The 25,518-nt window shown below is 42.7% G+C and overlaps 1 protein-coding gene across 1 annotated transcript; it reads left to right on the forward strand.

The window, feature by feature from the left end:
* Positions 1 to 25,151, forward strand: OGT (O-linked N-acetylglucosamine (GlcNAc) transferase). The gene is given in 25 exon segments (XM_064159716.1): positions 1 to 212; positions 3,427 to 3,485; positions 3,487 to 3,578; positions 4,571 to 4,814; positions 6,055 to 6,123; positions 9,023 to 9,139; positions 10,475 to 10,554; positions 11,828 to 12,023; positions 12,209 to 12,299; positions 12,302 to 12,348; positions 12,554 to 12,654; positions 12,819 to 12,972; positions 13,069 to 13,171; positions 13,429 to 13,607; positions 14,767 to 14,785; positions 14,788 to 14,922; positions 16,679 to 16,770; positions 19,024 to 19,149; positions 19,851 to 20,021; positions 20,110 to 20,226; positions 20,304 to 20,471; positions 22,209 to 22,361; positions 23,014 to 23,266; positions 23,445 to 23,568; positions 24,148 to 25,151. Coding segments are annotated over 25 exon segments (3,102 nt in total). The 5' UTR covers positions 1 to 175; the 3' UTR covers positions 24,323 to 25,151.
* Positions 25,152 to 25,518: the final 367 nt, after the last annotated feature.

Consider the following 25,518-nt stretch of genomic DNA (forward strand, 5'->3'; position numbering starts at 1 on the left):
TGGGGGGAGCTAGTTCCGGCAGCAGCCATTCGGCAGTTGTCTGCCACCGCCATTTCGGGAGCCTTAGCGTGCTGGGTCTGCGGGAAGCTCGGTCCTGCACCACCCGCTGTGTGGGCCCCTCTGCACCCGCGGTCCTTTCGCTGCCTCCAGCAGAGCCTCACTGTCCCGCTTTCTGATGGCGACCTCCGTGGGGAACGTAGCTGACAGCACAGGTATCGCGGCCTGCCGCGCGGGGACGGGCGCGCCAGGGGCCGGCAGCGCCGCAGCCCTGTGAAGGCCGTGCCCTGTCCTCCCTCAGGGCCTCTCGGCTGCTTGTGCCCGGGGATGCATTTGGCTCGCCCCGCGCGCGGTACTTCCCGGGCCCGCTCCTGACCGAACGTTCCAGAAGCGGCGGCCCGGGCGAGGCGGTGGCTCCCGCTAGGGCCTTGGCTGCCCGAGGCCTGTCTCCAGGCGGCGGCTGGCGGGTCGGTGCTGAAAGAGCACGGCGTGGTTATTTCTCAGTGCGGTTCTTACTGGTACAAGTGTAATCCGAGTACCGGGTGACTGCGTTTCTGTAGAGGACGAACCTGACCTGGAACGTAGGTTTCCCTTTTAGACAGCGTGTTCTGTTTGACAGGGAGCCTGTTCTGCATTTAGTGTATAGATCCAGAACTTGAGGGGCAGGTGAGAGAGGAGGACGTATCTATGTTCCCTGTAGAACAAGAAAAAGATGCGTTCTGCTTAATAAAAGGACAACACAGTTTTATCCTTCAGGATTTTGAGGGCTTCTGTAACCACTGACAAGGAAAGGTATGAAAAGCTGAAACAGCGTCTGGGAAAAGTAGGAGAAAAGGTTCTGTGGAGAGGTAGTAGTACAAAATGTAAAGGGAGGTGGTGATGATAGAGAAGTGGAAATGAAGAGATGGGATGCAGTATTTCGTTATGTCTCAGCATCCTCTGGACAGTCTTGATTTCTGAAGATGAAAATAACATGCATGCTCGGGGAGAGTCCTGTGCTCACCACTTGCACCTCCCAAATGGAAGCGGGCCTAGATTTTATCTGAAGTTAAGGCTGTTTAGGATGTTAGTTCTGGGGAAGAAAAGTAGCCTCGGGTATGTTAGTGATAATTCATGGGGGTTTTTACTTGACTTGAGTTGCGTGCAAGTCTCAGAAGATGTTGCTGTGATTGCACGCGGGAGACTTTTCCAAGGTCATAGTCAAAGCAGTGGCACGAGTTAACATAGATAGTTAAGTTTATGTATGCAAGACTTGGATAAGGAATTCTTCTGGTGGTGACTCCTCACTGCGATTGTTTTCTTAAGAAGTGGATTCAGTGAGCAACTGTGATGAATTGCATCTTTGAATCGCAAACCTTTCCTTTGATTTCTGTGGCATAGCTGTAATTTTTCTGCTTTTCAACGAACTCAAGGATCGTTAGGAGGTGGATGACTGGCTGTTTTACACGGAGTGAACGGCTTGTTTTGTCTCGTCTGGGAGGAATTTTGTTTTGTGAAGACTTGATAAATGGAAGGGAATAACAGCATTTCACTGAATTCGTTGGTTTTGCTAGCAATTCTTATTCCCAGAAGTTTAATACAGTATTTTTACACACCACCTTCTCTCTTACACTGAGAATTGCAGCTTTAGTTTCACGTTTTGCATAAATTGGCAAAATGCGGCATTGAGATAGATCGGAAGCTTCTTTCTAAGTGGTTGTAAGAATTTGTCTTGAACTTTTGGGATCGTCAGATTTGAAATAAAAATGACTCACTTGAGTCCAGGAGGTTCCCTGTGTCAGTGCCGTCAGGAGAATTTGGAAGTAGACCGCTTGCCCGAGAAGTCTTACTTGTGAGGCTGCTGAGGCGGGAGGGAGGGAGTGAGGGAGGAGCAGTGTTCTGGTACTGCAGTACAGCTGTTGCTCTCTCAGCACCTTGGACTTCCAGAAACGGTGCCGTCCTTCTCACGTGAATAACAGCTGCAGCTGTTCGTTGCTAGTAGTTTTAACTAGCTAGTGAAATCCACTTCTGCCTTAGTCATGGTTTCTAAAGTATAAAGCTAAGCTTCTAGAAAACAGGAATCTAATCTGGGTGAAGTCCAATAGTTTGTCAAGTGTCTGAGCACGAGTAGCTTTGCTAGCTCCAGTTCACAATCTTTTAGCACTGACAGACAATCTAGAAAACCAGCTGTACTTTGTATGTGGTGTTTGCAGTCTTATTCTCAAAACCTGCTAGTGCTAAAAGGTCATGCGTCTGAATTCCATAAACCAAACACTAGGTTGCTCTATGCCTGATCTCTCTGTGATTTCGTAATCTATCTAAAGTTCTCCCGGGTGAATTAGGGAGTCTCGAGGTTTTTGCAGTGCCTAACTGCAGAGATAGACGTATTCAGATATTGAGATGCTTCCTTGCTTTGGGAAGGGTTGATCTGCCTCATTGTAAACTCTCTAGGTCAAGGTGGGAAGTGTTTCGTGAATGGAATTAAATGACTGCAGGCTGCTGAAAATGCTGGACTTCTGGAGGAAAAAAAAATTATACTTGCAGAAATTAAAGGTTTCGGTAGTGAGAGCTACTGGTGTGAATGCAAAGGCAGGATTCAGAGGGAGCACTTCTCCAGGGTTGGGTTTTCCAACCTGCACTTGTCTATATTTTAATCCAGGTCTTTGTGTTGTAAGAAGTTTGATTTCCTAAACTGTTTTGTCACTCCCTTTCCAGCTAAGCCTCCAGAAGCAGTAACTCCTTTCCTGTAACCTGTGGTTCCTTCTGTAGGCCAGTTGCATGATCAGTGAAGTGTATGTCTGTCTCATTGGATCTAGTTTCATGGCAGTTTTTGGTTTGCATATAGCGAACGCGAGGATCTTACAAATTGCCTTTGGGTGGTGGTGTTTTTTTTTTACGGGCTTTCACTACTGTCCCAGCAAAGCTTTCTTCTGTTCAGATGCTTTGCAGTCATTGTCTGCTGTCCTTTGTTTCCTGTTAAGTTTTATGAACTTGTTTTTAATAGTACAAAACATAAGATTTGCAGTCGTGGGAGAGGGCGAGAACAATTTTTATGTTAGCAGCACTTCTACTGTTGTGAACCAAATTACAATATGTCAGGAGTATCTTTATGTTTTGGGGGTGATGGGGAATTATTTACTTAAAAATGCAGTAATTGCAGTCTTCATATTTCCTGTTACTAGCTGCTGAAGTCTGGTGCTTCTAGTATGGTCTGTACAAGTCCAGTGGTAACAGGTTGGGACGTGAAGATGTGAGAGTTCAGACTACCATGTGCTCTAGTATTTTGTGTAATTTCAAACATTTTTGTTGTTCATTCGTGTGCACTTCACTTTGTTTTGTTTGTTTTTGGGCTTTTTTGTTCCCGTTATCTAACTTTTTGTTCCCCCCCCCCCCCCCTTAAATGTTTTGGTGATTCTCCAGAACCAACGAAACGTATGCTTTCCTTCCAAGGGTTAGCGGAGTTGGCTCATCGTGAGTATCAGGCAGGAGACTTTGAAGCAGCAGAGAGGACACTGCATGCAACTTTGGAGACAAGAGCCTGATAACACTGGTGTGCTTTTGTTGTTGTCATCCATTCATTTCCAGTGTCGCAGATTGGACAGGTAGGAGACTTGAGGTGTTCTGTCGACCTTTCTTTACAGTTTGTGCCTCTAGCAGTGCTGAGCAGAGTTGACAGAAGTTCTGCTTTAACTTTTCTTTACTGCTAAATGCCAGCTGACCCCATGATGGTAGTAAGGACTGGTGAAAACCAATGTTCTTCTTTTTGAATTTTGTTAGAGAAATCCCAACTGAATTCAGCAGCTCTACGCTGAGCGACAGCTTTTGCTGTTGTTCTCATGTTGTGCTTTACACAGTATTAGCCACATTTGTGTGTGCAGTAGGTATTGACATGTGGAAACAAAGGCCTTTGTTTATTCCACTTGCATTGTAGAGGTTTGTCGGGATTTTTTTTTTCCAAGTTTCAAGACTGATTGTTTGCTGTGAAGTGGCACAATCAGATTTTTGTCATCTGAAGGTTGGCTGCATTCTTTCTGAATCACTCTTCTAAGTCTTGTTTTCTGTGCCTCAGGCATTTTGAGCTTTTCCTGTTCTAGCTGTAGATCTGCATGTGCTAATGAAGGAAGGAAGAATTTCTGATTGCAGTTAATTTTATATCGGTTTGTGAATGAATTTGTAATGATGGTTCAGACATGTGAAAATAAAATGAGGGAGGATAGAACAGAATTTTATGTCTACATCAGCTTTTTCCTGAGCAGAACATTGCTCAAAGCATATACATGCGAGAAGAGGCTTCAGAGGATTTCTCTTGTGCTTTCTTCGAGTGCGTTGAGTTCAGGCTGGGCAAGGTGATTTGAACCCTACTGATAGTGAATGTGTTGTCTGTCTTTAGTAGAATCTAAAGTAGAAACAGAGGAGATGATAGCTCCGACTAGAAGAAAGTAAGCATACGAGACAGCTTCTTGTAAGTCTAGGTTTATTGGCTGTGTGTTCAGCTCACTTAAGCATGCACATGAAACAACTAGGTAAACAGTCCTCAAGGGTGGGTTGGGCTTTGGTTGTCTTTTTTTTTCCCCAATTTATCTAATTTCTGCAGGTCTGCACACTTCAGCACTTTGGCAATTAAACAAAACCCACTGCTGGCCGAAGCCTACTCAAATCTAGGCAATGTGTACAAGGAACGTGGACAGCTGCAAGAAGCAATCGAGCATTACAGACATGCGCTGCGCCTCAAACCAGATTTCATTGATGGATATATTAATTTGGCTGCTGCATTGGTAGCTGCAGGTGATATGGAAGGAGCAGTACAGGCATATGTGTCTGCCCTTCAGTACAACCCTGTAAGTAACAATGCATTGTATACTTCGCTAGTGTACCAAAACACTTTCAGAGAACTGAGCAAGTGGTAACTCTTCCTTCTAATCTGTACAGCAAAAAGTAATGATTTTCTTAATGCCTTTGCACTAAACTATTACATTAAGCATCTTCGAAAGACTTCTAACACAGAAAATTTTAGTTGCAATACAGTAAGGACTGCTGGTTGAGATAATAGAAAAACAAGGAATTTGGTTTGTGATTTGATTTGTTTTGACCAAAGTCAGAAGTTTTGTGTTTAGCTTTTGTGTGCTTTAAGGCAGTAGTATTACAGTGAGAGAACTACTGCTCGGACTTGACACTGAAGTGACTCTTGGAGGGTAGATAAGATGTTTGGGTCTTTGACTGGAACCGTTTTGAATTGACATTTTCAGTAAACAGTCTACCAGACTCAGGTTTCTTTTGCATCATATTCACGTGTTTTCTCAGGATAATAAAGGGGTCTTCTTGCAGTTTGGTCATCTGTTTTGTCATGAAAAGTGCAAGGTATTGGTCTGGCGTGCCTGTGTTTCTTTCCCCTTGGAAAAGCAAACTTAGTCCAACAGGAGCTGAGAGTCTTTTTTGCTGTGTTCTTCAGCCTAGGTGAACCTAAGTTAGACTAAGCGATGTGAGTTGGTGCAGTGATGAGAAACACTGTGGGGTGGTCTTCTCTTACAGGAGTTCACTTCTGTGTGGGTCAGAAACTTCTTTTGTTAGAAGGGTTAGAAACTTCTTTTCTGTGTTCTCTATTGGTAGACACCAATATATACACTGGCGGCCTGTGCTGTGGTTACAAATTAAAGCAAAGCAGCTAAAAAAGGATAAATCAGTGCAAAAAACAGAGTGATTTTGTGCAGTCTGTAATCTAGTTAAAAGCTGTAACAGCAGTGGTGGAACTTAAGAATACAGGTCATGCTTTAAAAAAAAAGAGTCTTCAGATAGTTGTTTAGCAAGAGAACAAACTTGAGGAGGGGCATTTGATTTTGGTTTTCTTCTATATTTCTGTATAATGGGGAATTGTATGAAGTACTACTTTCCACTGCTTTACCATTATTACAGTGCTGAAGTCAGTATAGTTATGCCGTGAGTGTAATGTTAGATCAAGAAAAATAATGTGATGTAATGGTTAAGAATTTAAAATGAGCTGTAGAGGACTGGGGCATTCTTTTCTAAAGACCTTTGGGGCATCTGAAGTCATGAAGCTGAAGTGTGACTTTGATTTTTCAGGACTTGTACTGTGTTCGTAGTGACCTGGGGAACCTGCTCAAAGCCCTGGGTCGCTTGGAAGAAGCCAAGGTAGGTGTTGGGTAGCATAGATGTAAACGTCAGTGTTTTGAAAAGTTGAACTTTGCACCAAGTCTTCAAATCTGCGTTGATCTACAGACAGTCTCAGAAACTGCTGAAAACTGAAGGCACTGACAGACCCCAGAGTAGTTGCAGGGCAAGATGTGGCATGTCATGGTCAAAAGTTGGTTTGAGTCAAGAAATGGGACCTTACCAAGCCTTTCTGCTGAACTAGACTATCTGATACCATTCTGAAGTAACGGGCAGGGGCTCCACCATGCTCTTGTCTGGAAATCAGTAAAAGTCCTTCAAACCTGAGGCTTACCTGCTGGTGCCAAGCAGAGAGCCTGTGGTTAGCTCAAGATCCCTGTACGATGCAGGTGCTATTGAAAATGCTGCTCTTCTAAAGTCCTTTGTGGCTTGTAAGTGTAGAAGAAACTTACCCAAATGTTATCTTGTAATACTGGCTTTTAAAGATTTTTATTCTTTTAACTTTTCCCTTCCCTTGATAGTGGAAGAAAGGCTAGCAAATGACCAATAGCTGCAGTGTGCAGACTCCCCAATCACCTGTTCTTCATGTCTTCCCTTTCCCCTCCCCCAAAATAAATCAGAAGGACAAAGCTGGTTTGTTTGGGAAATGAACTGATCGAAAGAAAACTTGCTGTAGTGGAAAGGTGGCTTCTAGCAGTCTTATTTCCTAAACTGAGAATTCAAACACCAAGATGAGATTAAAATTCTTGGCATGTTAAAACTCAGATTGCGCAAAGAAATTGTCTTGTTACAAGCCACCTTACGCGTCCGCGCTGCAGGGGTGAGGAGTGTGGAGCAGTGGAACACCCTGGGCTCCGTGTCTGTCGCTCCAAGCCCCACGCGCATGCTAACAAGTGGAGTGTACGCACAGCGTAGCTGTCTGTTTGGCTGCAGCACCATTTGGGGAGGGGCAGTGGGGGCGCAGCTTCAAAGTTCACTGTTGTTTGGATTTCTGTTCACAACTTGGATGTACATACCATCCTAGGGCGGCCTTACTGATTTGGTCAGATCCAGGTTGAAAATGTTTGCAGATTCATTGAGATTTTGAAGTCTTTGAGACATTTGGTTCTCAGCCCACCAAGCGGACAGCTAACATGAACTGCACTTCACTGCAGCTTTAGTGTGACTGGTATAGGCCAAGACACTGCGCCTGCCTTAGGTTGCTGACTTCTTTGTTTCAGAGCTCTGGAGACACCTAGTTTGAAAGTGTTTTTCTGTTTTGTGAGAACTTTAATAAATGAGGAAAAAACATCTTGAGTAAATTGCAACATGTTTCTTTGGTTATCAGTCCATTTGAAAGATCAAGCCAGCAGATTCCTTACGGTTTGAACTAAAATTTAATTTCTTTGTAGATGCTTCAGAGCCTTTCTTCAAAAAAAAAAAAAAAAAAGCCCCTGCCGTATGCAGTTACCCTGATTAACCCTCTCCCTTCTGCATGTCTCCCTTGTTACAGACAGATTGTCCTCATGCCTATGTGTTAAGACATATCCAAAAAATGCAATTGCTTTGTTGAACTCTTACTAATGATCTTGTTTTATTTTCTCTCTTGTTTTTGGTTTTTTCACCACTGATATTGTATTTAGAAGGTTTCAGGTGGGTGAAACCTCCTATTCCATGCGTAAGGTGCCTCGCTGAAGGGAGCTCGAGGCCTGGATCTAGGGCAGACACACACCTCCTCCTCCTCTTCCAGCAAGGAACGCACCGAAAAGTCACATGATGAGAAATATGGTAACGGGTTTGTAACTGCCACAGCAAAACCATTTGCCTCCATGCCTGAATCTTCTGTCTTGTGGCTTCAGAAACAGCTTAAAGTACTTAATTACAAGCAAGTAATGTAAGAATGTTTTATACTAGTAGCCACAAATTCTTTCAAAGAAATAAAGTAAAAGTAAATTAATATTAAAAAAAATAATTGGAGATAGTTAATAGTAAAAGCTTCTAACTCTTCTGGTTGTTCATTTTTTTCCTTTTTTCTTCTTTGTTTGGATTGCAGCGTTCTGCTCTTCTGATGATGCGCTGTGATCCTGCAGTAGCGCAAAGGCTGCGCAGCGGTAACGCGCATTGCGTGCGAAACAGCCCTTGTGAACGGTCGGCTAGATGATTAATCTCTGATTGGGGACTGCCCAAGCTCCAGGCTGGAGCCTTTTGGATGAAATTGGGTTGTGACGCGTTTAGAGTCCAGATATCAAATTGAATGTGCAAATTTCTGTATGGGCCTGTCTGGTAGATTAATGATTCTGGTTGGCCGTTCGCTGGGCCTAGGGGCGATCAAGACATAGCAAAGCAGTTGGCAGCAATAGCGTGGCGCCGTGCTCCTTAGGATGCGCAGCGACTTCTTGCGCTTGCATTACAGGGACCTAAACCTTTGTGCAATCCTGTCATTTGAGGTTTGGGAGCTGCAGATAACTGGAGGTCTTGGAGAAAAAAGGTGGGCCTGGATGTGTCTGGCTTGACAAGGACAATTCAAACCCAAGAGTGGTTTCATGTTTTCCAGTAGTTTTCTGATGTTTTGAGGTCATTTCTCTCTGCTCTAGAACATTTTGCAGTTTAATAATCTCATCTTTCAGCAAAGTTGCTTGTAGTGTTGTGGATTTTCTGCACTTAAACATGGCGTGATCTCTGTGGTGACCTGGTGTCCAAAGGCACGTTAATCTGTTAGCAGCCTAACTGAGCAATGGTGGGCTTGCACCTGGGTTTTGGTTTGCGCCGGCGCAGGATCAACAACAGTTTGCAGCGCATTAGTTTTGGCGCAAGCTAGCCTATACTGCAGGGTCACTTTTGGCTGGTTAGAGGAGGCATACTAACAACTATTTTTTTTCTCATTTTTTTTCTTTTACAAATATTCCCCTTCCTTGTATCTCTCTTCTTTAACTATTCCAAGGCCTGTTACTTAAAAGCAATTGAGACTCAACCAAACTTTGCAGTGGCTTGGAGTAATCTTGGCTGTGTTTTCAATGCTCAAGGAGAAATTTGGCTTGCAATTCATCACTTTGAAAAGGTAACTATGCCAGTCAGCTTCACCCCTAGGTTTTAATGCACGTGCAGTCCTCTGCTTACGGGTGATAGTAGTGTTTTGATCAGCAGAGGCTTTCTTATCATCCTGTTACTTAACGTTCTATGGTGATGGATTTTTGTAGCTTTCTGATCTTTCAGATGCCTGTGTTCTGCTAGGGACATGTTTAGAGTTGCCCCAGGGACTTCACACACATGTTACATATGAGAAAGTTCAGTAGGTTTTTTATTAGAGTTCTGGAGTATTTTTTAATCTCTTTTGATGGGATTAATGGTTTTTGCTTTGTGTGAGAGGGGAGGACAGCTTTCTGCTTGAAAGTAATGTTTTATTATGATTCTGTTTCAGGTATTACTGTCCTTTGAGTAGCTGAGGAAAACAATTTTAAGTGGTGCACTAATTCTTCTCCAGGATTATTTTTCACCACTGTTGTTTCAGAAATCTCTAGATTGATGTCATTAACTAGATGTCTGATACCTTCTAGTGTTTGTATCTAGTTAGTATCTGAATTCAGTTTGTACTCCTTCCTCAAAAATCTAACTGCTCACGATTCTATTTGAGTCTGTCTCACTAGTGATAGATTATAAAGCATTTTAATTTGGAAGTAATAGTAGATAGGGGAAGGACTGAAAGAGTGTGGCCTGTTGAGTACTCACTTTTAACTTATTACTGCATCTTCTCTAACCTTATTGGTTCTTAAGATTCTCTAGTGTGCTAGTAGTTTTGAAGCAAATGAAAATGTTTTCGTTTAGCTAAATGGTGACTGAATTTCCCCTACATGTTTGATGTGTTTGGTTTTTATCTCACACTTTTGGAATTGTTGCCATGAGCTGCTAAAGTTGTAAGTTGCTGTCTTATTTTATAATAGACAAAGGATGCGGATGAGTTACTTTAGGATTTCTCCCCTATGAACAAGTTAAAGGCAGCATAGCATGAGTAGGCAGCAATATTAAGTATGACCAGTGTTTAATGCTTCATTCTGCGGTGATTACAACTGACAGGGAAACAAGTGAGTGCATCTGAGCGCATTGTATACTGTCATTCTACAGATGAGTAATTTTGATGCTCTCTTACTGATTTAAGTAACTGAAGTTTCCTTCCTTACTAGGTTACTGATGTCTTAGCTGTTTACAGATTGGGTTTGTCAAAGTAAAAAATCCAAACAACAAAAACAATCCCCCATCCTTCACCTCCTCTTACTGTGTTTCCACCCCCCCAAAACAAACCCCCTGAATAGGTTTCATTGAGAATGTTCTTGGGTTGGTTGTGTGGGTTTTTTTTTTTTCGTATTAGTGCTCAAAACTGTTGCTGAAAAATTTTCAGGCTGTAACACTTGACCCAAATTTTTTGGATGCTTACATCAATCTGGGAAATGTCCTGAAGGAAGCAAGGATATTTGACAGGTAAGCAGGATCAGTACTCTAATTTTCTATGTCCTGTCAGATGTATCAAGATATGAATGGGGTTCCAAATGTAAAAATCTTCATACAGTATAGGCAGAGACTTTTGCTGGAAGCTAAGCAAGCAAATGGCTTTGAAATACTTACAGATCAGATTGCGGGAGTTAAAAAAATTAGAAAAATCCAGAATACAATAAGGATTGTGTGGAATGTGCTTCTTGATGCTGCTTTGTTCTAATGAGTAAAATGCTAAAAATGAGACTTTCCGAAGGTATTGATTTGAAAATAAGTCTGGAGAGGATGAAGAAAGTTGTGAACCCTTGAGTGATAAAATGAGCTAAGCACCTACTGAGTGTTTGCTATTTGTTCTTGTTGTTGTCCTTGTGTTATTTCATGGATTGCAGTACTTCTGCGGTCTTGCTGAACTAACTTTGAGACCTGATACACGAATCTCATCTTTGTTCCTGGAGGGAGATCCAAGCTGTGTTGCTTATAAGCAGTGTCCTGTATTGCATCTGTTAATTATAATTTCTGGTGGCTCTAGTTTGTGGCTCCCAAGTTTAATGAAAGCTTGCAGGGAACAGGTTAATTAATTGCTTGCATTGTTCAGTGTGATGTATGCTTTAACCAGGATTCATGAGGCAGAAAAAGGCATATTTCCTCATCGCGTTAAAATTTTTACACCACCTTTTTGAGAGTTTGCTCGCTGTGCATACTGTTGACATTTGTTCAGAACTCTGATTTGCATAGTGCTATAGGAGCATAGAATGAGAGATCTCGCAGTTGAACAAAGGGCAGTCTGAAGAGTAAAGCATGATAGGTGTGCTAGGTTAGAATTAAGACATGGGCTAATGTGATACTGTCGATATCACTGCAAGTGCATAAAGTGGAAAAAAATGGAGCAAAGGTCTTGTGCTTATCTTACTGATGAAGCATGTTTAAAAAAACAGATGAAAGCTTCATTCTTTCTCCAGACTTACAGCATTGGGTGGGAGGAAAACATTGCTGTTTTATTAAGTATTTCTTGTAGACAGAGAGTCATTACAGAATTCAGCATAACTTTAAAATAATGCAGATAGAAATACTTGATCCCTTGATTGGGCTGTAAATTCAGACAGTGCTCTTTTGTGTTCTGAGGAATATCTTGCAGGACAGATCTGTGTGTTAGTACATATCCCTCAAAGTCTGTTTTTTTAACATAGAATTTTTTTTATGAGCAAGGTAAAGGTAATTGCTGCCCTGCGGATGATTATTTACCTTCTTTGTCTTGTTACAGAGCTGTAGCAGCTTACCTACGAGCCTTAAGTTTGAGTCCAAATCACGCAGTTGTGCATGGCAACCTTGCCTGTGTCTATTACGAGCAAGGGCTGATAGACCTGGCAATAGACACCTACAGGAGGGCCATTGAGCTGCAACCCCACTTCCCTGATGCCTACTGTAACTTGGCCAACGCCTTGAAGGAGAAAGGCAGTGTAAGGAGTGCTTTCCTTCTGAACATTTGTAAAAGGACAGTGGTTATTTTAGGCACCAGGTGATGCCAGTGTCTGAGGATGGATGTTAGTCACAAGGAAGAGTGATTTGGGGGTCTGCTTAAAGTAATAGTATAATGACATGTCACAAGAATAGCTCCATATTAACAGCATCCCTCTTTTCCAAGGTGGTAGAAGCTGAAGAATGCTACAACACAGCTCTTCGACTTTGTCCCACTCATGCAGACTCTCTCAACAACCTAGCAAACATCAAGCGAGAGCAGGGAACATCGAGGAAGCTGTCCGCCTCTACCGGAAGGCTCTGGAGGTGCGTCTGGCTATGGGAGAGGGAGAGCTGGGGGGTGTATATTGGGAGCGTGCACTGTGCCAGAGTGGTTTTCCTCTTTGGTATAAGTGCAGGAGCATCTACTCAGAGACTTGAACCTTGTTAAAAGAAGAGTAACAAATGCGCAATTGTTTTTGTGATACAGTCTGCTTAGGGCATTTGAGAGACAGATTCTGCTTGCTTTCAGGTGTTCCCAGAGTTTGCTGCTGCCCATTCCAATTTAGCAAGTGTTCTGCAGCAGCAAGGGAAGTTACAGGAAGCTCTGATGCATTACAAAGAGGCTATCAGGTAAATGGACACGCTCTGTAATACTGCAGCATTTTGTATCAGGAGGGTGCCTGCATTTGTTCAGAAACTCTCTTAGAGCTGCCTCGCAACCAGAAGGTCTGGTATGTATTTGATTTCTTATTGGAGGAGGAGCTTTTATTACTTATGTTACCTGTATTTCTCAGGATCAGCCCCACATTTGCAGATGCTTATTCCAACATGGGAAATACTTTGAAGGAGATGCAGGATGTTCAAGGAGCTCTGCAGTGCTACACCCGTGCCATTCAGATAAACCCTGCTTTTGCTGATGCCCACAGCAACCTGGCCTCTATTCACAAGGTAGCACATAAGAGTAACTCAGAGGGTGGTGGGGCACCGTGAGTACTTGCTCTCGAGTGTATTTTTATCTGCTGACACATTTCTGTGTCTTTTCAGGATTCAGGGAATATACCAGAAGCCATTGCCTCTTACCGCACTGCTCTGAAACTGAAACCTGATTTCCCAGATGCCTACTGCAATTTGGCCCACTGTTTGCAGGTGAGTGGAATGAGGCTCTTAACCGTAAACACTTAAAACCCTCTGAGGTCGATCACCTGAACTGATGGCTAATTTAAATGTAAGGAGCAGGCTTAAGTCTTGAATTGAAAGAGATGGTCATACAGTCATCAGCAGGACTTAATGAAGATCTCACTTCTGGTTTTGGAGGAAGCATTGCTCACCTTGTGAAATGTCCTGACACAGCTCAAAGGAAACTGCTGACTTAATCCTTGTTTAATTTTATTTTTTTTCCCAGATTGGTCTGTGACTGGACAGACTATGATGAAAGAATGAAGAAGCTGGTTAGCATTGTAGCTGATCAGCTGGAGAAAAACAGGCTGCCTTCTGTCCACCCACATCATAGTATGCTTTATCCCCTTACTCACAGTTTTAGGAAGGCTATTGCAGAGAGGCATGGAAATCTGTGTTTGGACAAGGTAGGCCAATTATGGTTCAAGTACTTTGTGGTTTTGCCTATGCCTGCTGAAAATCTGTTACTCCGTGGTTATTGTTAGGGCTCTGTGAGTTCGTGAGTCTGGTCTGTAGAGAGAGCAGCCCCGTAGAGAGTGCCTAGCTTTGCAGGGTACACGCAAGGGGCATTTTGGAAGAGCAGAGTACATTATCTTTTGTGACAGTAAGCAGATCTGGGTAGCTGTGATAGTATTTCCCAAATTTCATCCTTTCCTGTATCTGTAGTGGTTTGGAACCTGACGTGGTAAATGAGCGAGCTCTGGGTTTGCGCTGAGATTTACAAATGCACTTGCTGTAGTGGAGATGGCAGCAGTGTTAGCAGTGGTGAGACATTGCAGGAGGAAGTAGTGGAGTATTCATTTTGATTCTGTGTGAGAGTCCCTTGTGTACTGCTGAACAGATCCTTCAAAACCGTTTCTCTTCCTGTAATTATTTAACTGTGACTGCAGAACACCTCAAGCTGGTAAGAGTGTGGCTGCAGTTGGTGAAACTTCTTTACCCTCTTAAGCCTGAGCCCTAGCTGTTTGGTGCTTTGTGAATGCTGAGTTGAGATGGGCTGCTCGAGCAGCTTGCAGGTACAATATGATATAGGCTGTCAGCCAGTAGATGGTCTGGTTAACTAATGGAAAGAACTCAGATTTAGCTTTCAAGCTAGCTGATAGCCTTAGAATCTGGTCTCTGGTGTCTAGAAGCTGACATTCATGGAAAATTGTGTGCTTAAGAGTAGAAAGTGTGCCATGGTGCTTCCCAGGATGCTGTTCTGATCACAGGTGGCCTGTAAGTTGAGAACTTGCTAGTCACAGTAGGTGTGTTACTAGTGAAACCTAATCAAGGCTGTAAGGAAATGATGGGAAAAGCAGAAATGCTTGATTGGCAGCAGTTATGTCATTCTTTATGTGGCTGATGTAAGTGTGTGAGGGCTTCTAATGGTTTGTGGACATTGCATCTGGCTCTGATGGAGAGATTGTAATGCAGGTTTTGAAACAGCTGGTGCCCACAGAGTGCTTCCTGGGTATAGGCTAAGGCAAATTCCACAAAGTAACCAGCTTGCTTTTTGTCCCTTCACTCAGCATTTGGTTTTGATTCCTGAATTTGTAAGGAATTTGCTTTCATTTTTCGTGACAGATCAATGTTCTTCACAAGCCACCTATGAGCATCCCAAGGATTTGAAGGCCAGTGAAGGTCGACTTCGTATTGGCTATGTGAGCTCTGATTTTGGAAACCATCCAACCTCGCACCTAATGCAGTCGATCCCAGGCATGCATAACCCAGAAAAATTCGAGGAAAAAATACAAATGGTCTTTCTAAAGCTTTAAATAGGCTACTTTTTGGTATGGTCTGGGCAAGTAAACTATGGAAGGACAAATTTTTGGGTTTAGGGCTTTTTGTTTGTTTGGGTTTTGAGGGGTTTTTTTTTATTAGCAGGAGTTTTTATTAATGGTTTGAATAGTTCTCCAGCATTGAGTCATCTTCCTTTACCAGCACTAACCAGTATGAAGTGTTACTTGGAAGGTAGGTGAATTGGATACCTGTTCTCGGAATTAGTATGGGAAGGATTTTTAGCCCATGGAAAATGTTCAGACTTCAGATGCTGTGTTTTAGTAGATGTTTTCAGCATCAAGCTGTCAATACCTGGTGACATTTGATAGAGGCATCTGTGTTCTGTTCACTCTGCTGCTGTTCTCCTCATGTAACTTTTATATGGACACCTCTATCACCGGAACAAACTTCAGATTGGTCTGGCTGCTGCTTTTTCAAAAGGGCAGTGGTTCAGTAGCTCACTGCAGATGAGTGTGTACATGTGGCAGGCTGGAAGACAGCTCTATTGATCTGGGTGTCAGAGTAGGGGACTGAGGCTGTAAATGGATTCTCAGTTACATGGCTTGCTCCATTACTGTTTAAATGCCTTGCCTTTTGAACTCCTGTTTTCCAAGATATAGAAGTTTGCACATCTTTGTAAAGGATTTTTGTGTCTTCCCTTCCTGAAAAAGGGTGCTTTATTAAGCTCTTTTATTCTGTTTGGTTGGTTTGAGTATTGTTCCCCCTGCTTTCTTGCTTTTTTCCTGGTCATGAAGTCATTGTAGTCTCATAATCCTCTTAGCAAGTCTGCATGCTTGAATTGTTACCAAAGTGTGAACTATGAAGCAGTTTTCTGACAGCAGATAAGTGCTCTGAGTACAGAACAGTGGGGACAGTATCATTTAAACCTTGAATCAGCTCAAGACAAAGGGCAGGCTTGCTTCTTCTGAATTTAGAAAGCTCTGCAAGCTACCTAATAAGCCCGTGCTTTTGCCCTGCAGAATAATGTGCATATTGTTCTATCTATTCTGTATGTGCTGGGTTAGCTACACTGTTCCATAACCTGTCAACTTTGAGTTTCAGATACATTTGCAGTTTCTTAAATGGAGGGAACTAATCTAAGAAGCTTCTGCAGGTGTTGCAGAACCCCTGATTTAGCTTGCTGCAGGTAACGTGGTCAAGGCCCTCATGTATCAATGTGATCAAAGCAATACACATGGACTCCAGATGAATCAATGTGAATTATACCAGAGACCTTTATCGATCATTCGCTCTCAATAAATACCCTCAGGCCACAGGGCACACGCCTAACACGTTAGCATAATTAGTCAAGGACAACCCACGCTATCAGCATAAACCACCTCTTTTTCTCATTACGAGGTGTACATTATCTATCCCTGAGATAAGGTAGCTAAGCAGCTGTGGGAACCAAGTCAGCATGCGCTTGTTAGTCCTTCTTCACTCCGTTCACTACATCCATCTTCGCTTTGTACATTCCCACGCAGGTTTGTCTGTTCAACCCAATTATAATTCTCAGATTAACCAGTACAAATACAGGGGATTATTTTATTTCTTCCTCAACTGCTAAATTCCAACCAAATAAATAAAATATTTTTTGTATGAAGCTAGATGTTGCTTTATTCATGTAATTTTTTAATTGCAATATCATTTGTATTATAGCAAAAATGCTTTGTTGTGAAGTTGTTGCAGTTATTAAATGTTTGATGCTCCATATTGTAGGTGTTCTGCTATGCCCTGAGTCCTGATGATGGTACAAACTTCCGTGTGAAAGTGATGGCTGAAGCAAATCACTTTGTTGACTTATCTCAGGTGAGCTCTTCTGGTGCAGTGACGTTTTAGCAAACTTGAATGAAGAGATCAGCCTCTGTCATTTAGGCTTTTAGTTGTAATAATTTCTTGATTTAAGCTGATGTTAGTCTGGAAAATTGTGAGGTTTGTAGATGTACTGGTGTTAGGCCTTACCTATGTGACCTCTTTGTGAGCTCTGTCACTCAGGGAAGCTGTTCTGGAGTTGGCCTGACCCATGTCACTGGTAGATGTTTGTGTACAGGGTTGTAGCAAAGTGAGGGTTGGTCTCTTCTCCCAGGTGACTGGACAAGAGGAAATGGTCTTGAGTTGTTCCTGGGGATGTTTATTCTGAATATTTGGAAAATGTCTTCACTAAAAGGGTTGCAAGGTACTGCAGTAGGCTGCCCAAGGAGGTGATGGAGTCTCATCCTCCCTGGGGGTATTCAGATGACAGCTACGTGGTGCTGAGGCAGACACTTTAGTAGTGATTTGGATTAACAGTTGAGCTTGATGATCTTAAAGGTCTCTTCCAACCAGAATGGTTTCATGGTTCTTAAAAAGTACTACCAGCAATATTGAATGGTTGCTCCACTAGGTCTGAAGGTAGTAATCCTATCTAGATGGTATGGATGAGTCAAGTCAACTGCAGTTATATTTAAGCTTTGTTTACTCCAGCAAAGCAGAACAGAAGCTTACTGATTGAAGGGAAGATTTTGCCCCTCTGTCAGAAGGCTATTTTGGGAACATTTACAGGCAGTTTTGTTTGTGTGGTGTGTTTTGAAATTCATCAGTGGGTGATGGGATTTCGGCATCCACAGAAGGAGCTGTTATACTATCTTAAGATAACAGACAAAACCCTAAAGCAGCATGGGGTAGTACATTGATAATGGAACTGGACTGGCACCTGGATAGCCCTAGATTAGGTGACATAAAACTTGCATGCTTTGTGTTTTGAAAGCCTGCTCTCCTAAGTAAAAATACAAAATTGCTCTTTGAGATGGATTTTGTAGAGACGATATTCCAAAAGGTTCTTTCAGGATAGCGAGCTTCAGCTACACTTGTGGAAGGCTGTCCATCCATCCCCTGCTTCTGCAGCTGTGCATGTTGAATGCCTTGAGTCATACAGAGTAAAACAGGATGGCAGTTTCATAGCACTCAACAGCTGTGTAGGACAAATTCTCTCCTTTGCCCAGAGTTGATACGATGAATTTTCTGACTTAATAATTCTTGAGGCATCAAACTCTTCTCTTTGGGCGATGGTGCAAATCTTTACAGATCCGTGCAGGAGGGGCAAATGGGTAGAAACAGTCTGCTGTGATTTATTGCATTAGCAGTGTAACTTAAGAATGAAACCAAGATTGGATCTCGAGTTGTCTGCTTGGAGATAAAACTGCTTGTGTGCATGTGCATGCCCTGCTATAAAGTGTGGACTAGATTCCCTTTTTTTACAAAAGTGAAGGACTTTCCTAGTGCAGATTAACTGCAGAATGAGTAGTAGCTGTGAAGAGTTAATTAGCTTACTTAGAAGTAATTCTTCCGTACTCAACTTATGTTGTTTTAGGAGTTCACTGTCTCACAAGAGCTGTTGTCATTAATTGTCCTCACAGGGGTGATAGTGGTGGGGCTGTCATGCTTTGTGTAGCCTCAGTTTCTAGCCTTTATTTTTTGTTTACTGCTGCTGCATTTGTGAGGTCTTTCCTGTAACTAGTTGCCAGTAATGACTAATTATGTAATTAGTTCTAGGAGGAGTATAACACTGTTGAAAATCATTTTGCTTTCAGCATTAGACAAGGGAGACACACTGTGATTTTCAAGACCTTTCTGTTCTTGAAAGTCACTGTAATGCCTTGTGTGAAGGCCTGCTCTTTGGATTTGGTTTAGCTGAGAACTGAAGCTGTTTCAGTGTTGCCTGAAGTTTTTTCTGTGATCTGTTATTTTTTTTTCTGCACTAAGTGCTGAGCTTGGCCGTATTAGGTACTGCCTTGGCACATTCAAGTCAGAGAAGCAACCTTGAAGTACCACAGTTACAATCTTTGTCAGCAGCTGCCTCAGCCATTTCTACCAAAAGTGACTGACTTCAACAGAGGTTTTGTTCACTGAGTGGTACCCACTTAAACCTTTGTAAAACCAGCAATAGTGTGATTGAAGTCTCACCTGAATTTAATTAGGCCTTTGACATTTTTCAATTGGTATGCTGTTGACTAGCCACAGTTACTGGTAAAAGACTGAAAGACCCCAACCCCACTTTGCTTTTTGTGTTTATTTGCTGTTCAGATACCGTGCAATGGAAAAGCAGCAGACCGCATACATCAGGATGGGATACACATCCTCATTAACATGAATGGTTACACCAAAGGAGCCCGAAATGAGTTGTTTGCCCTGAGACCAGCGCCCCTTCAGGTAACTAAGTTAGAGGCTTCTGTATCTCAAAAACTTACTGATAGACATGAAGAGTTTCTTACACTCTTCTGGTGGAGTGGAGGAAGCATTGGAGTCTGCCACTGATAAGTCAGCAAAAAATATGTTAGGGCTTAGCACTTACGAGGCACATGGCATCCTTCTGTCCAGCAGTGCTGAGGTTTGTGCATTATGGGCCAGTGGCTGTCCTGAAAGACAACTGCTTAATTCTCTGGGGTGCCTGAACATCTCTGCTCTCTTGTGTTGGTGAAACAAAGCGTATTTGAAGCAGTTGTGGAAATTAGTTCTTCTAGTTTCAGTTTTTGAAGCATGGTGATACTATTAAAGGGAGTCGGAGTTAATGCTAGAGTTTGTTTTTTTTAACTAAATTTCAGAAGTGCCTGTGGAAAAAGGAGAGGCCTGAATGAGACTCGCTACAGAAGGCTGCAGAAGTCTCACTAAGATAAGCTGTCTTCTCTGATGGCTGTAACTGCATGTAGTTGGATACTTGGACCTTGTCTTTGAGGGATCCACTTAATGAATATCCTTGAACATGGTCCGTAGTGAACATTTGGGGTTGGATTAAAAACCAAGGAGGAACTCAAATTTGTAGATGAAGAATGTAGCTTAAAATGTGTTGACTCTTAGCTTCCTTCATCTTTGCCAAGAACCTGGGACTGGAGCTTTGCATCCTTGTTTTTCAGGCAATGTGGCTAGGGTATCCTGGAACCAGTGGGGCGTTGTTCATGGATTATATCATCACAGACAAAGAAACTTCCCCAGTTGAAGTGGCTGAGCAGTATTCGGAGAAATTAGCTTACATGCCAAACACTTTTTTTATTGGAGACCATGCAAACATGTTCCCCCATCTGAAGGTAAGTGGGGGGATAGGGCAAGAGAAGGAGGTGTTCTATGAAGTGGCACTGAGTATAGCCAGGGATCTTGTAACTTTTTTTTTAACAGAAGAAAGCAGTCATTGATTTCAAGTCCAATGGACATATTTATGATAACAGAATTGTTCTGAATGGCATTGACTTGAAGGCTTTCCTCGACAGCCTCCCTGATGTCAAGATCGTTAAGGTGAGAGCTGCTCCTTGGCATTGAGTGGTGCTGAGGCCTGCAGCCTGGGCCCTGTCTGATGCTGTGATTTACTGCAGATGAAGTGTCCAGACACCTGTGACAATGCAGATGGCAATGCTGCTCTCAGCATGCCAGTCATCCCCATGAACACCATTGCAGAGGCTGTCATTGAGATGATCAATCGTGGGCAAATCCAGATAACAATCAATGGATTCAACATCAGTAATGGATTAGCAACTACTCAGGTGAGGCACTTCAAGGTGCTGTTCTCTTGGGATTTATTTTTGTAGTGGTATGTTTTAACAGGACAAGGAGGAAAAGCATCCAAGCAAGTGTCTTGCCTTTTGTTGTGTTGGGTGGTGTAGTTCTCATTCTGAAGCAGACTTGCAGATGGGCTACAAACCACAGATACTGGAATGTGACCTTTCCCTATCAGGAGGTTTCGAAAGTCCAAAGTAGTTCATCTTGTCATATAAAGAAGGCACCTGTTCAGAATTTGAAGGCAGGATTTAATCATTGCCTGCAGGACATTTGTGAGCTGTTCTACAGATTCATAGATTGCATCAGATTGGACTGGACCCTCAAAGGTTGTCTTGTTTGAACACCCTCAATATGTTTAGGGCCACATTGAGTTTGATCTTGAATCTCTTCGGGGTTGGGAACTGAAACATATTCTTGGGAAACCTGTCTGGGTATTTTACCACCCTCATTGCACAGAACCTCCTCCTGATGTCCAACCTGTCTCTTGCTCCAGTTTCAAACCATTGTCCCTCATCCTATCTCCACAATCCCTCCCCAGCTGTCTTTGCAGGACTCCTTTAGATGCTGAAATGTTGCTTTAAATAGTCTTCCCAGAACCTTTTCTTCTCCAGGCTGAACAGGCCCAACTCTTCCAGCTTGTCCCCTTAGCAGAGGTTCTCCAGCCTTCTGATCATCTTTGTGGCCTTCTCTTGACCCTCTCCAGCAGGTCCATGTCTCTCTTGTGTTGGGGTCCCACAGATGGAGACAGCCCTGCAGGTGAGGTCTTCCCAGAGCAGTGGGGCAGGATCCCCTCTCTCCATCCCTGTCCATGCTGCTTTGTATGCAGCCCAGGCTGCCCATTGCCTTCTGTGCCAGTGCCCATTGCTGACTCCTATCCAGCTTTTCCTCTACCAGCACCCCGGAGGCCTTCTCTGCAGGGCTACTCTCACTCATCAGCCCCCCAGCCTGACCCAGGTGCAGGCTCTTGCACTTTGTCTGTTACCCACTTTCTTTTTTGTAAAAACACAATTGAGATGGCTAATAACAGGCAGAGTTACTCCACTGTCTCAAAAATGTTTGTTCATCTCCTTCTTTCTGAACTGTTCATTATAGCAGCACTTTCTGAAAGTACCTGAAGAATTCTTTAGTTTCATTTTTAGCATTTCCCCTTATTTCTTTGTCAGCTGGTTCCTTGCAGGCTTTCTATTACATGGTAGTCTGTATCTTAAGTCTTGCTGATCTCTTCTGTTTGTTGCCTTTTAGCATGAACTGCCCATGCTCCCCTCTGCGCACTCCTCAGGAAAAAACACCCCAACAAAAAAAAACCACTAGAACCAACAGCCCAAACCACACAAAAGCCCAACTGAAGAACCCCGCTCTTTTTCCCTGAATACTACTACTATTCTTCCCAAAATCTTAATTTCAGTTTTGTTTTCAAGGAAGTGAATTGACTTACAGGACAAAGGCAGTCCATGTGTAACACCTCTTTCTGCGATTCTTCTTTCCAATTATTCCAGTTACTTAGAAGTTCAGGATGATCTGCAAACATATACACATCAGTTCAGCTTTCATTATGGATGAGTAGACAGCTTTGTGTGTAGTAAAATCAAAAAGGTGCTCAGGGCAGTTGGAGATGTTAAAAGATGTTGTGGTGTGCCTGGGGATGGTTCTTCAGGGCATGTTCTTGGTTGCTGCAGTTTCAGTGTTACAGGACTGTGGTTTTTTTTTTTTTTTCCTTTTAGATTAACAACAAAGCAGCAACTGGTGAGGAAGTCCCACGAACTATAATTGTTACTACTCGTTCTCAGTATGGCTTACCAGAGGATGCTGTTGTGTACTGTAACTTCAATCAGCTCTATAAGATTGACCCCTCCACTTTGCAGATGTGGGCTAATGTGAGTATCTGTGTATCATGTGAAAGCTAAGGTCAGACTTACGGCACATAAGTGACACATAGCAGAAACTTCAAGTTAAAACTGAGTCCTCTGAATCCTTACAGTGCTTGTATTGCAGGACTGGGTGTTAATAAGTTTTTAGATTTATTTTAAATCAAATCTCTGCTTCTAGACAGGGAATAGTTGTGTCTTGGACAGCTTATATGTGCTGGTGTTCTGTTGTGAGATTTTGTCTTTCCTAGTCTGCACAATAAAGTCATAACTGCCCTTGGGAATTGGTAGATTGATAGACCTGAGCACTGTCTGTATCAAGGACCAGTTTATAGTTTATTGCTGATTGTTACGTGAGTATTTTTTTTTTAATATTCCATAGTATGGGCTCATAAATGAGATAATAAAATGTCAGGAATTACACTCTCAAGCTCTGCTGGTCGCAGTTGCTGTCTCTTTTGGTGAGATTACAAATGCAATCCTAGTTACTCCACTCACAATAGTGATCTAATTTTTTCCCATGCTCCATATCTCAAAAGATTGAAGTATTGAATGATTACGCTTTCTGCTTCATTTTGGGCTGTGGTAATTTTTGGTAGGAACAGGAAGTGTTTCTGACTGAAATTCCTATATTTGCTTCTTTTTTTTTTTTTGGTGATAGATCCTAAAAAGAGTTCCTAACAGTGTGCTGTGGTTGCTGCGCTTCCCAGCTGTAGGAGAACCCAATATTCAGCAATATGCTCAAAACTTGGGTCTTGCCCAAAACAGAATCATCTTTTCTCCTGTCGCCCCCAAAGAAGAACATGTGAGGAGAGGGCAATTAGCTGATGTTTGTCTAGACACTCCACTTTGCAATGGGCACACAACTGGGATGGATGTACTCTGGGCTGGGACTCCAATGGTCACTATGCCAGGTAATGCAGTGGGGAACCTACACAGAACAGATGGGTGTGAGTATGATGAACTTTTTAATAATGTACAGCAAACCCAGCAAGCTGTGTTGTCTTCTGTAGGGGCCAAAGGGAACTATGGGATTCTCTGCCATGTGTTACTTGATAAGCTTACTCCTTTTCTCAATTCATTTCTCTACAGGTGAGACCCTTGCATCGCGAGTTGCTGCCTCCCAGCTCACTTGCCTGGGTTGTCTTGAGCTCATTGCAAAAAGCAGACAGGAATATGAGGATATTGCTGTGAAACTGGGAACTGATCTGGAATAGTAAGCAAACGTTCTCCTTGTTGCCACATTACGTGGTGAAAGTCAGGTGCTGTGTTTAGGTGTAGTGCTGAGACTTGCAGTAATTTTAACCTTGCAGATGCTCCAGTATTTAAAGTACCTGGGCAGGAGGTTTGTCTTGCAGTGAGCTGTCTTCTGCTTCTACTGCAAACATAACAGTGCTCCCACTTAAGTAACAGTAATACCTGTTCTAAGAAATTGGTCATGTGCAGCCTCTCACCTGCTAAAGTGCAGTATAGTTCACCTTTTTGTTGTATTGAAATTGATAAGCAGTGTGCGACTTAGTAGTGCAAGTTAAAATCATGCTATAAAAAAATACTGCTGCACAGATAATGCAACAGGTTATTTATGTCAGAGTTCTGAGTTGAGGTGGTCATGGTGGTCTGCATCAGAATTGATGAGGAGATGAAACAGCAATACAGATCCAGTGGAAGCTGAAGGAAGGAGATGTTTTTGAAGTGGTTGTACTGACCGCTCTGGATTTGCTGAAGTAGATTTTGGAAGCAAACTGCAATACAAAGTGCTCGTAACCTCTTCTGACTTATGTAACTCTTTTTGTAGCCTGAAAAAAGTCCGTGGCAAAGTCTGGAAGCAGAGAATATCCAGTCCTCTGTTCAACACAAAGCAGTACACGATGGACCTGGAGCGACTGTACCTGCAGATGTGGGAGCACTATGCTGCTGGCAACAAGCCTGACCACATGATTAAGCCAGTAGAGGCCAGCGAGTCTGCATGAGCTGGGACTGGCTGCACCCACACCGAGCTCTCCAGCAACTGAGCAGAGATGATGAGCTGAAAACTGTGCATTTCTACTTAATTTGCCTGGTACTCTGTGGCTGAAGTAACACATGATGGTGATTAAAGCACAGCCAGACGTATTTCTTGCATGATCGGGAAAGGCTCAATAGAGCCTGGGATCCTTCTCTTCCATGAGGAATTTGGATGGGATTGAGCTGTGTACATGTGAGCCTGTGTGTGTGAATGACATAAGTGGTTGCTGGGGGAAGTTTGAACTGCCCAACCAATTATGACTTCATGAATTGATTTGATCTTTCCACAAATTTCTCATTTTATGTGGCTTGGGAACTTGAGCATTTTAACATTGGATTTTGGGTCCTGCTGTTTGGCTGTCCTACAAGATTTCCAGCTAGCGAGTGTTGCTTCCTTCATGAATTTCTGAACTGTGGACTGAAAGGGCATATTTGCTGGTGTAGTCTTTTTTTATAGGTTTTATAAACCACTTGAGCCTATATCAGCCTTTTAATGTTTGATCTCTTGTTTTGGAGCTCTCTGTAATGTGTTGGTTTAGGTAAGGATCTTGGGATTTTGTTTTGTGTTGAAGCTTCTCCAGTAACTGAGCTGATGGGTTTCATGATGGCAGCTCCTATTCTGTTGAATTTTTTTTTTTTTTTAATTTAATCCTTCCCACAGGTATTTGAGGTAAACACAAACTGGTGCCAAATTCAGACCTTTAGGGAATGATTATTCATTATGTATAGAGGGCACAGTCCTAGTTACTGCAGCAAAGACTTTAAACAAAATAAAGCTTTGGTTTGAGAGTTGGATTTGTTTCATGTTTTCTGCTGCCCTTGTGTTGCTTTTACAGTGTTCTCAGCTGCTGTCCTTTCCATCTTACTTTGCCATTTCGTTTTAAGTATTTCTCTTTATTTCGGCAGAAATAATCCCAGGTAAGTGTAGGTCTGGTAGAAAGATGTTTCTACTTCCACTGGCCTAAACCCACCCAAACATGACATCTCTGGGATGTATGTGTGCCTAATTCACGGACCTCTGTGCTTGGTCAAGGACTGCAATTTGAAATTCAGAGTGTCAATCTTGTTAAGGGTGCTTAGGGGTGTTTCCGGTGTTTTTTATGTTCTGGTTCTGCTTAGCTTGAGGTTCCGGTTTCTTCCGGGGCTGCTGCTTGGTGTACTG

This window comes from Pogoniulus pusillus, chromosome 19, assembly GCF_015220805.1.
Source record: "Pogoniulus pusillus isolate bPogPus1 chromosome 19, bPogPus1.pri, whole genome shotgun sequence".
Lineage (NCBI taxonomy): Eukaryota > Metazoa > Chordata > Aves > Piciformes > Lybiidae > Pogoniulus > Pogoniulus pusillus.